Source organism: Gadus morhua, chromosome 2 (genome assembly GCF_902167405.1).
Source record: "Gadus morhua chromosome 2, gadMor3.0, whole genome shotgun sequence".
Lineage (NCBI taxonomy): Eukaryota > Metazoa > Chordata > Actinopteri > Gadiformes > Gadidae > Gadus > Gadus morhua.
In genome coordinates, this window is record NC_044049.1 from 4,760,348 (window position 1) to 4,776,248 (window position 15,901).

The following is a 15,901-nucleotide window of genomic DNA, read 5'->3' on the forward strand; positions in this document are numbered from 1 at the left end:
ACTGACACGATGCTTTCTCAAACCCCTATTAACTCGAGTCCACCATGTCGCACTATTTCACCCCTAAGCCTAATTGCTTTTTGGGGTGTTTACGCAACGCCAATACTCAATTTAATGGGTACAAGAACTCACTAATAATTATGTGTTCAAAGATAACACTGTAAATCTAACACGTGTTGCATAGCTAATTAAATATTTCAAATTACATAGAATAAGCAATTTAATATGTTTCAGGAACGATATGCTGCAGGGAAAGAGAAGTTGACGTAGAATGTGTTATGTTGTACGCGCTGTGTTCAGAGGTCGCCGTCTCTGGCTCGTACCGAACAAAATGGAGTTGTGTTAAAAGCTACAAGGTAATGGTAAAGTTAGATATCCATTCGGTACCCAGTTATATGAAGTGTATTGTATTGTCAAATACATTTTCAAGAAAAAAACACAATCTTTAATGCCTGTCTTTTACAGATGAATAGCTGAACAAGACGTATCCACATGACACATGTCACGTGACAGCGGATGCACGGTTAATGGGGGATAGGTCAAAGAACCTGAGGTGTTTACTCTTGTTTGCGTTATAGCAGTTTGATAGGTCCCTGTTCGGCTGTTGTGTGAGGTGTGTGGTGTGTAGATCATACTGCCTCTCACGCGGGTACTAGGCAACATGGCATACGTTGCACTTGGAAGCTCGAACTGTGACAGCTGTCAATAATCCTGCAGTTGGAGACAGTCTAACAATGACCTATGACCCTGCATTAGGATAAAGGTTGAGCCCACACACACACACACACACACACACACACACACACACACACACACACACACACACACACACACACACACACACACACACACACACACACACACACACACACACACACACTTAAATTATAACATTTTGAGGGAGTTTATAATAAAAATTGAAGACATGTTTTTAACCAAACTCAAGTGGCCCAGAAACACACAGGTCAGAGACACACTTCCTCTGACATTAATAAATGTTGACTAAGCATTTTCCATTCAAAATAACAGGATATACCACTATGAGGTTTGTTTCACATTGAGTCATTTTTTATAGGCTACTCTAAGATGTTGGGAAAAAATAACAACAAGTGAGTCTACAACAGTGTTGGCAAAAGTACACTTATTCTGAACTCCAGCAAAAGTACAGATAATTGTGTAAAAAAAAGACCTCAACTCCATTCCTTAAACAAAAGTTGGAAAGTACAGGCTCTGAATTGTACTCGAAGTATAAAAGTAAAAAGTAGCCCTCTGACATTTCCACCGGCTGTTTCTGTACAAAGCTAACTAAACCTCACGCCTTAATAATATAATTTGAAGAATCTTAAGTAAAACCATTTCTAACTGCCCCCCAAAAATATATAGGCCTATTAAAAAAAAAATACATTAAAAAAGTTTTCTGATTTCCAGGGATCTGATTGGCTAGGGGTTCCAGTGATCGAATTTGGCAAGGGTTCCCAGCTATCTAATTGGCTCAGGATTGCCATGATCTGATTGGCTGCGGTTTTCCAGCAATTAGACTACCGTGGGTTTTCGAGTGAAATTATTGATTAAGTACAGTTTAGTATTGATTGAGTACAGTTTAAGAAGTACTCAAGTAAAATTGCATAAAAGTGAAAAGTAGCCTTCTGACATTTCTACCTGCTGTTTCTGTGCAAAGCTCACTGAGCCTCACGTCATACAATTAAATATAATGAAAAGACTGTTAAAGTTAAACCATTCTAACTTCAAATAGAATAAACAATATACTTAAAGTAACAATATATTTAATGTAACTTTGCTCGAATGTTCAAATCATTTTTCAATGTCAGCAACAGAATTCGAAACATTATGATCAAAGCGAGAACACAAGTCAGGTCTAAATAAGCCTTCAACTATTTTGTCAGAAATGTCCTCATCTCTACAGGAGGACCAAAAAAAATTTTTTAGGTTGGCACAAAAACACAACGGCATTCGCCAAGTTCTATCGTTCTTACCGACAACTTCAAACATTTCTCTTAAATAAGGTCATAGACGGGGAATGTTTCATGCTCTGAATCTGCTCCGTATGCAGTGTTTGCTGGTTCCCTTTCATCCATCCTCACCTACTGCAATACTAGTTGTGGACGCCATTTCTCCGCGGTGGACTGTGTGATATGCACCGAGGGATGCATCAAGGGGTCATATTTTCCATGTGTTATTGTCAAGTCCATCTATGTTGAAAATGGACTTGATGTTGGGAAGGCGCGTAATGATGCAACATGTTAAAAAGATTGATGATTCCCCTCAGATACATTAAAAGTAAATCACCAATCTGTGTTTGGAAAATGTAGGAAGCACAGTGTTAAAATGTAAGGAGTAAAAGAAAGAAGTTGTCAGAAAAAATTAATACTCAAGTTAAGTAGGCTGCAGATATCTGAAAAATTGACTAAAGTAAAGTATTTGTTACTTTGTTACTTACCACCTCTGGTCCAAACAGGATATGCTGTTTTGTAACCAGACCACACAGAACGGGGGTTTGTAGGGCTGAAATAATTTTATCTTAACACATTGTCTATGACACGAAAACGATTTTAACAATACAATGGCATTCTATGGTAAAGTTTTAAACCATGTGTTTACGGTTACTGTTCCCGGCGTTAATGCTTTAAAAATATATATCATAGGCTATACGCAGCTCAGCCCCAGAGAGAAGCCTGAAAAGCGCACGTTGCGTGCGCTTATCAAGCTGCGCTCTGGGGCTGTGCCATTGGTCCTCTCTTCCGTCAGTCTCCCGCCCCCCTGGTTTGTAAGCACGGCGCAGATGAGCGCTCACACCCTGCCCGAACAAGTGATGGGGGACGAGCGTGGACCTTGACGCACAGCTGACTCACTTAAAAGGTGTCGTCCGAAAAAAGAAAAACACATCCTTCCCAACGTGGACAACTGCAAATTCGCGTGTATCCTAGATTTGTTTCGCCATGGAAGAGGACTAGAGGAACTTTGCCAAGATGCCCAAACGGAATATGGCATTTTATTTCCGTAAGCCCTATGGAATATAGTCCGATTTTACACCATCTACATGTTGTGCCATCATCATCCAACGTGAAAAACAAACTCTTTGTGATGTGCATCATGCTGTCACTCTGGGTGTACATGATCTACTGCTGTGTTGGTTACTGCACAACTATCCCAACTCCGTCGTTGTCCGCCAGCACCACACGCTCGGAGGTGAGCGAAGGCGATGGCGAATTTGACAATCAGCTAGACAGCTCTCTGGGGGCTTCCAGGGACCTGCTGAACAACGAGAACGAGTTGGACAGCCGAGGAGACGACTGGGATGAGACGAGAGGCGAGGCGAAGGCGTCGCAGGGCGATAATGCCATGTCGGGTTTCTTCAATGAGTCGGAAACTAAGAAGTTGCCCGGGGCGATTATCATCGGGGTGAAGAAGGGAGGAACGCGCGCTCTGCTGGAGTTCCTGCGCGTCCACCCGGACATCAGAGCGGTGGGCGCGGAGCCTCACTTCTTTGACCGCAACTACGACAAAGGGCTGGAGTGGTACAGGTGAATAACACAGCCCGTCTCCGCGAGCGTGATTTGTGTGTGATTTGTAGATTTCTATTCGGTTCTCTGTCAACCGGTTTCGTTTATATAGGTTCAAATTGGCAAGCATCTAGACAACCCTTCGACTGTGCTTTTTTTTGTTAGAACCAAACCCTCATCTATCCACAATATTAGTAAAGTCAAAAATATAAATCATTAATCCTTTATTTGGTGATCAAAAATGTTAGTTAGTCATATAGGCATAGTGCCTACTGCTCCTTATTCTTAAATACAGATGAGATACTTGAGGTAGCCTATGTTTTAGCTTTATCACCTTTTATATAAAATAAATATATTGGTGCAATCATAATAAAACACACATAGCCTAGATGCATCACCCTATTATGAACCAAATGATAACTGAACATGGTCATTTGTGGAGATAAAGGATTCAACTGAGGATAATAATAATAATAATAATAATAATAATAATAATAATAATAATAATAATAATAATAATAATAATAATAATAATAATAATAAATGGGATGGGATAAGGAAAGCTTTAGGGATTGGTTTCCCACATCAGGTGATACCAACATCCCATAAAACGTGTTCTAAAACGCATGCCCTTTAAACCTCTGGCGTTGTTAACCTTAATTGTATTTTAGGCCTTGTGAGAGTAAACACCATATAAATACTCTGTGCGCGTTAGTCCAACTTTATTGCGTCCTTGATCAACCCTTTAAATGAGATACAGCAAATCACCCTTAAATTATAGTAGAATTCCCATCTCATGCCAGCATCTCAGCTCTTTATCATTGTAGTTCCATGAACTAAGCTCGGAATACTTTGAATAGTTATACATCCGTACTTTGAATTCTACATACGGTAGAAAATCTAAAATCTTGGCAAAAGAAGACAGAGAGGTCCATATTGATTTGATTGGATGTTGCTTTCAGAGTCAGAACCGACTCTCTGCGATGGGGTTCGTTCAACTGACATCAGTAATATGCCTCTGAATGTCACATCAGTCCTAATAGTCATTTCCTGATGTCATGTCCCAATGTCCTGAACTCTGAGGCCACCAGTCACCAGTTGTATTTACAGAGTTACGCAACATGTTCCTTTGACCTGGAGTTTTATTTAATAGTTTAAGAACAACACACTCCTAGTCCAGGAAGTTATTGATTTATTTATTTTGAACAGGAAGTTCCTGGAATTTGTTTGCATGGGGGATATAAACAATTGTACTTAGGAGGCACATTAACTTCTTTCGTAAACACAGTACAATAATTAAATACAAATGTTTGAAGTGTTGCCAGCCCTCCCCACCACAACAATGATGACAAAGTCAGTCGGGGATGTCAAAGGATTTAGAAACTGAGTTTCCGAATCTGCTCCATGAAGCCACAATAGAGTAAGTGAAGCATTGCTCAAAGACTTCTCGCTTAAGTTCCTCCAAGAATTTCCAGGAAGGTTTAGCCTCCAACATTTTGCATGAACTCTGAGAAGGAAAGGTCTCTTTTGTTCAAATCTACTGACTTAGAAAGAAGAAGATAATGAAACTAGTCTATCGGTTTGTGTGTCACCAAGTTCCGAGAAATTCCCCCGAAAAGTAAACAGACTTTTGCCCGCACACACACACACATACACACGTTGCTGACCAAAGTCATTGAAAGAAACAATAACGTATGCTGTTTCATCCATACCGATTCAAACAGCATAAGCCTTTTTGCCGCCAGTGGAAAGACAACAGGTCAAACATGGGTTTGTGAGTCAGGTGTCTGACAGCCCCATTAATGAAGTTGAGGTGGGAAATAAACATTTAATCTGGAGTTTGGTGAAGTGACGGCTACTTTCACTGGGTTGTTGACCTGGCTAATTAAAAGAACATAGCTTGCTAGAGGCCTAGCCTGAGAGACACTCCTCCAGAGACAGTGACCCTGCAGGTAAGCTGGAGCACTGCGATTGGAAGCTAAGCCTGGAGCTCCTTTACTGACCACGGTGGTTAGTTCATAAACACAGCCTTGGGACTTCATGCCAGCATAAAACGATCAGGCTATCAGCCATAAAGGAATTGCATTGTAGAAGAAGCACACTGTCACTTTAAAATGGCCCCTGGTCAAGTGTTTGTTTCTGTTTTGTTTTAGTTTTATGGTGTTGTTTTGTTTTTCACAGACAATTACGTCACAGTTTAGAGCTCTCAGTGTTATTAATCAGTTTATGACGTTGTACCTGTACAAAACAATTTATTTATGGGAAACTTTCAGCCCATTATCATCCCCTGCAGTGCAAGAGGTTGAGAGAGTGATAAGCATGATAAGTGATAAGCTACAAGCACCAGGAGTGGGTCTCATTGACTCTACGGCCCCTGAAACGAACAGTAGCTAGCCGAGAGGCACAAGAGCAGCAGTGGAAGCAGACCTCAGCGTGGGCTTATCAACGGGTGTGATAAAAAACCAAGAAAGAGTTGTGAAGATAAACACTGTTCAGGCTCACAGGAAAGAGGGCCACTTCAGGGGCCCTTCTGCCATTGGGAGACTTGCAACATGAGAGAGAGAGAGAGAGAGAGAGAGAGAGAGAGAGAGAGAGAGAGAGAGAGAGAGAGAGAGAGAGAGAGAGAGAGAGAGAGAGAGAGAGAGTCCCCACAGCAGGGAGGCCGGCCGTGAAATAGTACGCTTTGACTCGCAGGCGAGAAAAAAAATAAGAGACGTCCACACGTACTCATGCAGAGCGCACGGAAGGCAACTCCCAAAGCTGTGGGAACCTCTCCCCTCCCTCGGCCCCTCCTCCCCACTACACCTACCTCGTGCTCAAATCTCCCGGCACCACCACTTTATCTTACTTGACAATTTTACCGTTCCACCTGCTTTGTCCCTCCGGTGGACACGTCTGATTTGCTAGCGTTTGTTTTTTGCATCCTTGAATGTGTTGTGAAATAAATTAAAAGACAACACACAATGGGTGTTTTTCTTCGCATAACTCAATTAAGACGTCAGCGAGAACGGCCCGCTTTAAAGCACGAGCACTCGTGGTGGATTACTGCGAGCCAGCGGCGGACAGAGGGCAGTAAATTTAAAGGCGAGTCTTTAGAAAGCGCAACAGTATTATGGTCTGGTGCTGAGAGCCAGGGGGGCTGCCAGGGAACCCCTGAGGCCTGCATCAACCCGGATGATAAAGGAGCAGACAATTAGTGTGAAACATGTTTTCTCTGCCTTCACTTTGTATGCAAATGTGCACAGAAGGGTGAAAGTAGTCTTTGGCGAGGCACAGCTGGAGTCCGCCTCGACAGAGCATTGAATGGGACTCGGCCAAGGGAAGGACTCAGACTCTCAAAGGCTCGAGTTTTTGAGCCCTGGAAGTTGACTTTACAATCGCTTGACTTTTGAAACTAAGCTGCATTTCCCAAGAGTAGGTCCACAGAAGTGCACCAGTGGCTTTTTTTGGTTTTGCTTACTCATTCCAAAAAAAAAGAGGAAACAGGGAAACAGGGATGCATCAGAGGGATCTGATTCAATTTTTTTGTAGTAAGATAGCTCCTTAGCCCATTCTCATGTTAGGCTAACGTGCCAGTACGCAGTTGGCTTAATACCAGCAGCGAGCATTTAAATGGCTCTAGTAGAGACATCAAAGAAACCGACCCTAACCCTTAAAAACAGACCGTATGAGCAGTACAGCCAAGAGCAGTTTGCGTAAGGCTTCAAACGGTCTTAAGTTCAACTCCTCATTGTTCTAACATTAGATTGAGGCTGCCATTAATACTGGAGGGATTTCGGTAATAGTTTTCCATCCTCTGTTATGTTGAGGATTTAGTGGCCTTAACTCCCTGGCCGTCAGCTGCAGGCTGTTTACAAAAAACCAATGCACTTATTCCACGACACTGGAAACACTGGATATATGGAAACAACACACGCAGGAGTGCTGATGTTGTTCCATAATCTGTTGCGTCCCCCCCTGAACTTGTTGACTCGCCCCGATGCCTTCGGTATTCTCTCGACAGCAGCGTGGTTCTTTTGAAAACGCTCCCATCCGCCTCAAACGTCTCTCCGATTTCTGTCTCTTTGAAGTGCGGCTTGTTTTCACGGCTCTCAGCAGACACTCCAACATCCCCCTGGGGAGGAGGACTGAGTATACAAGCGGTCGCACCTCCTCAAATAAGAAACATGCATAATGTGTAATAGTATTCACACATGGTCATTTATAGACTTGATAAGACCAATACTTACACCCAACGAAATGCGTTTGGAGTAATCAGAACCGTTAAAACAGCCATTTGCTATTACCGGCTCCTTGATAAAAAAAAAGAAAGAATCAGTCCAGGCCTATCTTATAACTGACAGCACAGATTGCTACGTGTAAATGCACGGCTGACAGTTGTGGGAGGCGAGCCAGCATGGCTCATGCACTGCAGTGAGACTCCTACCCCTCCTCCTCCTCCCCCCCTCCTCCTCCACCTTCTCCCCCTTCTACTCCTCCATCCCTCCTCCTCCCTCTACTCCCCCACCCCTCCCGTCCTCCTCCTCCTCCTCCTCCAAACCCTCCTCCTCCTCCTCCTCCTCCGCCTCCTCCTCCTCTCTCTACTCCTCCACCCCTCCTCCGCCTCCTCCTCCTTCTCCTCCTCCTCCTCCGCCTCCTCCTCCTCCTCCTCCTCCTTCTCCTCCTCCACCCTCCCCTCCCGTCCTCCTCCTCCTCCCCCTCCCCCGGTCTGTCTCCTGCGTCCCAGCCAGGTGGCCTTGAGCGGCGCCTCTACAGACTGAGGTATCGCGGCCAGCAGGAGCAGACGCAGCGTCTCTTAATAACTCAGTGTGTAAATATTGTTCCCTCATATTTGCAGCTTGTTCGATATCTGGTCAATATTTAGCTATGCATCTTGCTGCGTCTTTTGTGCGCCGACCTCCCCAGCGCACTTTGGTTGGTGCTGAACAGAAGAACCGAGCTCCTGCTGGGCTCCACCGTTGCCGTTTACCGAGGACCAATGCTTGCTGGAATAATCGGCATTCCAGTGAGAAGAGCTTGGGTGAGGGGGGGGGGGGGTTATGAACATTGAACACCCATGCAGACTTTCTTCAGTACATGATAAATGCCCCCCACCCACCGACCCCACACACACAGTTTAATTTGTGTCTGGGATTTGTCTCACAGTAACTTGGTGAGATTATTTCTGAGTGGCTGCATACCAACACCACCTCCTCCTCATCCTCTCGCTGGCTCTGGAGAGGAGACAGATCCACTCCCACAGTAGCACCTCCTCACCAGGCCTCTCCTCTGATAGAGGAGAGGGAGGGAGAGAGCTAGAGAGAGACTTACCCTGAGCAGTCCACATGTCTCTCAGAGTTTTTAACCATACCCGAGGGAGGGGGTCGTATGATGAACGGAATTATCTTCAGGCAAGCATAATTCTGCAGGATGCAAAGAGGTGCTCTCACCGCAGTGTGTCTTCCCGCCTCCCCAGTTGACTAATCAGTGAGTCCATCGCTTAACGACCAATCACAGATCTGTGGCAAACAGCAGACGGGTTGTAAATTCCCTACCTTTGAACCTGCTGTCTGATAGTGGCGTATGTAAACAAGAGCAAAGGGCTTCACTTCACCCTGCCTCCCCCCTTCGGCTCCTGTTGCATTATGGCATGCTTTATCTTCTTCTTCTGCAGTAAAGCACAGACGGGGCGTCTCAAGTGACGTCGGAATTTAGTTTTTTTTGTCGCTGAGTCACGTTAATGATCCCTCAACTTTTACCAGCCGCCCTATTATCCAAGTGTTCCTCGCTCTCTCTACCTCTCTCTGTCCGCACTTCTCTGTCTTTCACTTTCTCGCCTTCTCCCTGTCAGCACCTCTCTGTCTCGCCCCCTCTCTCTCTCCCCATCTTCCCTTCTTGCACCCTCTTCTTGTCCTCGTCCCTGCCCCCCGTTCTGTGGGGGTCTCTCTATCTTCGGTGCAGTACTGCTCCCCTGGGAGGGAGCGGTGGAAGGATGTTTATTTTCCCTTTTGCTGTCATCATCACGTCGATTGTGTCATGTGGGATGGATGAAAGATGATGAGATCACTCAAATTAAGATGCACCCATGTCTTCAGTGACGCAATTAAAATATCGACTCCTACGGCAATCTTCGGGGGCTCCTGGGAATTGTTTTTAATTAAAGCGATGACATAAAGGAAACGCCATTTGCAGCTGAATGGAAGTGATGTGGTCCGAAGTGCCGCTCTCTGGCTGTGCTGCTGACTTTGTGCTGTCTGCGTCTCCTGACAGCTGATTGATGGATAAAGATACGCTGAAACCCTATTGGTTCTGGCCCACATTGTTTATTGAGCAGAACAAATCGGGAAATAAAAACAGGGGGCTCTCCTACCTCTGCCCACCCCAGGGCAGATCTCCCAAAGATCTCTCTCTCTCTCTCTCTCTCTCTCTCTCTCTCTCTCTCTCTCCTTCCTCCGCCTGTGGGAGGAACAAAGCCCACCTGCGCTTGTGTTGGTGGAAAGTTTTTATAGGTAGTAAGTTGTTGTGTCTCTGGGGAGTCTTGAGACGAGACACCGCCGGCGCTGCTGCCGAGAGATACGGTAGTGGGGAGGGGGGGGGGATGCTGATATAGTTGTTTATCTCTCCCCCTCTCTCTCTCGCTCCCCCCCTCTCTCTCTCGTGCCAATTACCTTGATTGGCTTTGGTTTTTTTTTTCCGGCAGCTTATTCTCCAGGGAGAGGGAGAGTGGAGGAGAGAGTGAATGTGTTTAGCCGGCGCAGTCCTCAGAGAGGGCCTGCTTAAGATAGGAGGTACGTTTGGTCAGGTGATGAAAGTGAACGAGGAAGCGGGAGAGGGAGCTTCGCCTGCTTGTTGAGGCAGTAATGAGGCGTGGGGGGGGGGGGGGGACCCTCGCTCCTCTTAAGAAGCACAGAAGAAGAAGAAGAAGAAGAAGAAGCTGTTTCTCATTGATGGTCCTCACTCGTGTTCTTCTCGCTCTAAACCTAAGATGTGAGATGTTCTGCGTATGAAGTAGTGAGAGTGAGATTAACTATTAATCACTGCCCATTAAAAAATTATATTTTTTTGTACTCAGCCTTGTCGTAATCGTGAAATACACGAAACGTCTGTTGTTCTATTATACATATCTACGTCATGTACTAAGCTATTCATACAAGTACAAAGACATGTCAAGACAACGTGAAGGTCTTGGTAGGCTTTGTATATTGTGTGCATGTCGCCATAGCAGCAAAACAAATACAATCGATTTTTCAATTATTTATTCCTTCATGCATTCATGCAAGCCTATACCAACAGCGTAATTTTCCTCCTCGGATCCCCTTGTGCATTCACTACTTTCCTGTCGCTTAGTACGAGCCATCTCCCTCCCTCTATCCTTCTCCCTCTCTCTATCCCTCTCTCTCTCGGCAAGCATCCAAGCCAGTAAGACAGTTAACCAGGCTCAAATGTTCCAGTGTGTTTGCCTTACTCCTAATCCCCCTGGGCTCTCTAGCCATTATCCCGTCCGAGCTGCAGTTAACAAGCTATATTATGGCCGGGCAGAGCCATCCTCATCCGGAAACACAGCCTTGGCAGGAATGTCAGGATTAAAGAGTGTTCTTGTTCCTTGTCATTTTGCGCTGTACTCTCTTTGTTGTCTTTCTTAAAGCGTCATATCGTGCATTAAAAATGTTCACAACAACAGGATATTAAACCGGTGAACCGTTTCTTCAGAAAGATCCCCATCATTTTGTAGCGATAAAATATGGCTCCAAATTTGGCTGCACAGTTGACACCCTGACATAACGTCTTCATGTCCCCCCCCTCCACAGGGACCTGATGCCCAAGACCCTGGAGGGCCAGCTGACCATGGAGAAGACCCCCAGCTACTTCGTGACCAAGGAGGTGCCGTCGCGCATCTACACCATGTCCAAGCACACCAAGCTGATCGTGGTGGTCCGGGACCCCGTCACGCGCGCCATCTCCGACTACACGCAGACGCGCTCCAAAAAGCCCGACATCCCGTCCTTCGAGAGCCTGGCGTTCAGGAACGCCACGGCGGGCGCCGGCCCCGCGGTGGTCGACGCCACCTGGAGCGCCGTCCAGATCGGCGTGTACGCCAAACACCTGGAACACTGGCTGCGGTACTTCCCCGCGGGGCAGCTGCTGTTTGTCAGCGGCGAGCGGCTCATCAGCGACCCGTCCGGGGAGATGGCGCGCGTCCAGGACTTCCTGGGGCTGAGGCGGGTGGTCGACGACCGCCACTTCCACTTCAACGTGGCCAAGGGCTTCCCCTGCCTCAAGAGGCCCGAGGGCAACAGCAAGCCCCACTGCCTGGGCAAGACCAAGGGCCGGACACACCCCAACATCGCCGGCCACGTGGTGCAGCGGCTGCGGGAGTTTTACCGGCCTTACAACAACAAGTTTTACCAAATGACCGGCCATGACTTTGGATGGGATTAGGATTTCATACGCACACACCCCACACACAATAGCGTGAGCGTGTGTGCGACTTAATGAAGTGTGTGATTATAGAAATACGTATTGTGGCTCCTCCCCCTGTTTGTTTCTAATTTTAACCTTTTTGGGTGAGATATTGTTGATACATTCTATGTACAGTATTTAGTGTAATGTGTAAAAAGTACAAAAGTCTATTTTATGATAATTTATTTCTATGACGTTAACTCACTGAGATGCCTACCTGTGTTCGATAACAATCCACACAAATAACACATTCCAGTTTCAGTCCTCGTGCATCGCATCCAGTTTTCTTTTATCTGTAATTACCTTACGTTCGTATTAGTCTTTGCAGGACGTAGCATACAATTGAGAAACACGTTTTTCTTAAAAGCACAGCAATCTGTTACGGGTATTGTAAGCTGAATTTGTAATCGGTACAAAACATTTAGGACGTTCTATCTTACAGATCTCCCTCCCTCCCAAACGCTACTTTCTTTCATTTCCCCGAGATCTAAACTAAATCCAACTTTGCAAGCATCCGGTTAATATCCTCTTAACATTTGTCTGACCTCTCCCTCCCCAAAGCTCTATGTGTCCACTTAGTGGGGTGGGGGTAGGAGGGAGGGGGGGGTCGATAGGGAGTCCCAGCTGATCCATTGGATCAATACAGTAATAGCTCCTCATCATGTCAATTAGACCTGAGCGATTACACCGGGCTGCCTCCATCGTGGGCAGCGCAGCAACGAAAGGCCTCATGCCGACCACGAAACACACTGATAGATACCACGGCGGTTTCCCTTTATGGGGAGCCATTCGACAATCCGCAGAGAGGGAAAGCTACGTGGATCGCAATAGCCCTGAACAGCCTGTCCTTCGTTTTCGATGGTTTTGTCTGGATTTTTCTTTATTTACTTGATCTCCTTGGGCCGCTGTTTACTGATTGGCCCCTGGTGAAGCCTCTGTGATTCACTTTTCAAAGAAATGCTGCTACTAAAGCCTTGGTAAGGCCTGTACTGTTCAAGGAGGCTGTGTTGGGGAATGGTCCATGTTCATGTTATGGTACACACAAGCAGAGATCCGTTATGAAATATGGACAGCTGAGTTGTGTTTCCTTGAATTACCCTTGAGATCGTGTGAATGCAGGTGCCCTACTCGATGCATTGGTTCAGATGTCTCTGTTTAATTGAACTCTCTACAGCAATAGAGTGGGGAAGTTACGCCCCTTCCGGGAGAGCCCATGGGACCTATGAGATCAAAAAATATGAAAGGGTTTCAATCGAGAGAAAGTAAGTATTTTCTGGTTCCTGTCTTTATATGCCCCGGACAACACATGTGTCGTTTGTGGATTTCAATTATAATTTTTTCATGTCAAGAGTTTGACCGTTTATTGTTCAGTTAAAGGCTGTAGAGAAAACACAATGAGAAAGACTACGTCTCGAATGTGACGTCACGCTCCCTGTGACTGGCGTGGACAAGACCGACAATCTCCCAATCGGCATAACTGAAACTCTCCACATGCCCCGAGTTATAATGGTTTCCCCCTCTTTCGATGCTTTTATCCTCCCCTTGGAAAAAGCGGTGAAGTGGAGCAGAGAGATCGCCATGTCTGTACCAGAGTTCTTAGTGCGGGTTGTTACGTAAATCATCTTTTCTATGCATGAAAAATTATCATTGAAATCCACAAACAACATATGTGTAATCCAGGGCAGATAAAAACTGGAACCAAATTCTTCGAGGTCCCATGGGCTCTACCGGAAGGGGCGTGACTTCGCCACTCTGACATACAGATAATATTTGATAGTTTTATAATGCCAGGTAAATACATTATACTGGGCCAAAAATCCTTTTTACCTAAGATGTTTATATGCGGTTGAGTTTTATTCAGCCTTTAGGAAATTATTTAATTGTCACCCGTTCTTGGTGAAGTCATACAAGTCAGCAATGTTTTACAACCCTATTCGTAAATAGAAGCACTATTTTGCCGTATGTGTGATTTTACAAAGATGGAAATTAAGCGATTACAGCAAGTATATGAGGAAAAGCCATTTTTCTGAAGTGAATAAATGAAATAAAATTTCTTTTTGGATTTCCAAACTCCAAATGAATCTCTGGTCTTCTTTGGTGTGCCTCAGATTATAATAAAATGCATTGCAGCACTTATTCCGGACCGTAGGTGAGACTTTATCTGCATTAGGAGTTATTACGAACCGAGAACTTCCCATCATCTATGGACGAGGCAGAAGCAGAATTGTATCTTTGGTCCATTCAGCACGATATTGAATTACAGACTAATTAGTACCTCCTTGTAATTTGCGACCTAAGCAGCTAACAGCTTCTGCTGCTATTGAATGGGAAAGAATGGTTTGGCTGGGGAGAGCTCAGGCCAACACACACAGGAGGCATCAGGTTTCTCTCCTCCTCTTCAAGACAGATTATGGAAAACACAACAACCCTCTCTCTTAAACCCCTGGGTGACACCTCGCTCCCCTCCCACAATGCAGCGGTGAGCTCTGGTTTCCACGCCGTGTTTGTGTGGGAGGTACTACACGTGGCCGTCATCCTGTCCTGTCTAAGCCTTGAATTGAAGGCTGAGCGGCCAGACCCCTTCGCTGTAAAGCCCCCAGGTTGTTAAGCCAACATATGTTCGCCGCTGTTAAGGATGCTTCCGCCCCTGCAATGATTAAAATAAAAAAAGTGAAGTGATCACTCGGTTACAAAACCGGTTTATTGAAATCCACTCTTAAGTCCACTTTCCCACTGAACTGTCGTATGATTAACACCCCTCTCTAATATCATAGCCAACTTAAAAAAAAAGAAAGGCAAAAAAGCACCCAACTCCCAGGCATTACAACCTGTGTTCTACACGCTCTGTTTGTTTACCTATATTTAACACCTTACCCACAATGCACTGTGTCTACCTGTGCTACCAAGGATCTGAATGGAGGCAACGGTCCCTGTAGTGACAGGCAAGCAATATGATCACACAGGAAGGAGCTCTCTCTCTCGCTCTCTCAGCAATTACAGGGACAGAGGAGGATCTTCCTAATTGCCAGGCCTCGACTGGGGAGTTGTCTTAAGCACATATCGCCTCAGGCTATTGTAAGCAGCAGGCAGATGTTTGAAGGTTGAAGAAGCATTGGAAAACAGACACCTTGCAGACGCGAGTGCCATGCAGGCAACTCCACGATTCTCGCATGGAAGCCCTCTCCTGGGGGAAACGCAATCGCAGCTAAATGCAGTCTCAGCAAAGAGAATAAAAACCGCAATGTGAGATCATTCTCTTCATAAAACAGAAAATACATGCGAGCGTAGTTCTGAGGTCTGTGCCTGGGTGCAGTTGACAGGTTCATTTTAGTCAAAGTACTTTAGTCAATTGAACTTATAGTAACATTTAGTTCTACAAAGCTAAATTAAATCCAGTTCTTTCTACCAGGATGTCAGCTATGTGAAAGTGAGATGGATTGGGCTTGTGTAACACCTCTGGTTTCCAGAGAACTCCAGCGTCCCATCCTAATAATGTCCTTCAAGAGCACTTCTGTGGAACGGGGGCACGAATAAGAGTAGTGCTTATGAGATGAGCTCCTTAAGTTAAACACTGGAGCCAGCCAAGGCTTTCAAAGCTCCTTTTGTTAATCAAGTCCGGAGAAAAAGACGAAGAACAAGATGATGAAGAAATAACAAGAAGAAGAACAAGAAGAGCCATATGTAATTTGCCATGTAGATTACAGACCAGAATCCTAATTGGAAGTCATTTGCTCTGCTGGTGGGGTTCAGTGCTGGGCTAAAGTGCATTGATGTGAAGAGGGGCTAATAGAAGGGTGGCGACCCGTTCAACTTTGTCCTTAGTCTGGATGTTTGTAAGTTTCCTTAATAACACCTTCAACTTCTCCATGACCACTTTACACTGGACTTGACCCCAGACTTCAGGCCTAGCTAGTGTAACGGGCTGACCGGTGCCACCCAGG

At 45.4% G+C, this 15,901-nt stretch overlaps 1 protein-coding gene across 1 annotated transcript; it reads left to right on the plus strand.

Annotated features, from left to right (window-relative positions):
- The first annotated feature begins 2,803 nt into the window (after positions 1-2,803).
- hs3st3b1a (heparan sulfate (glucosamine) 3-O-sulfotransferase 3B1a) lies at positions 2,804-14,041 on the plus strand. Its single transcript, XM_030342660.1, has 2 exons — positions 2,804-3,542; positions 11,309-14,041. Exons 1-2 carry the CDS (start codon positions 3,028-3,030, stop codon positions 11,937-11,939), a joined length of 1,146 nt encoding a protein of 381 aa, XP_030198520.1. The 5' UTR covers positions 2,804-3,027; the 3' UTR covers positions 11,940-14,041.
- Positions 14,042-15,901: the final 1,860 nt, after the last annotated feature.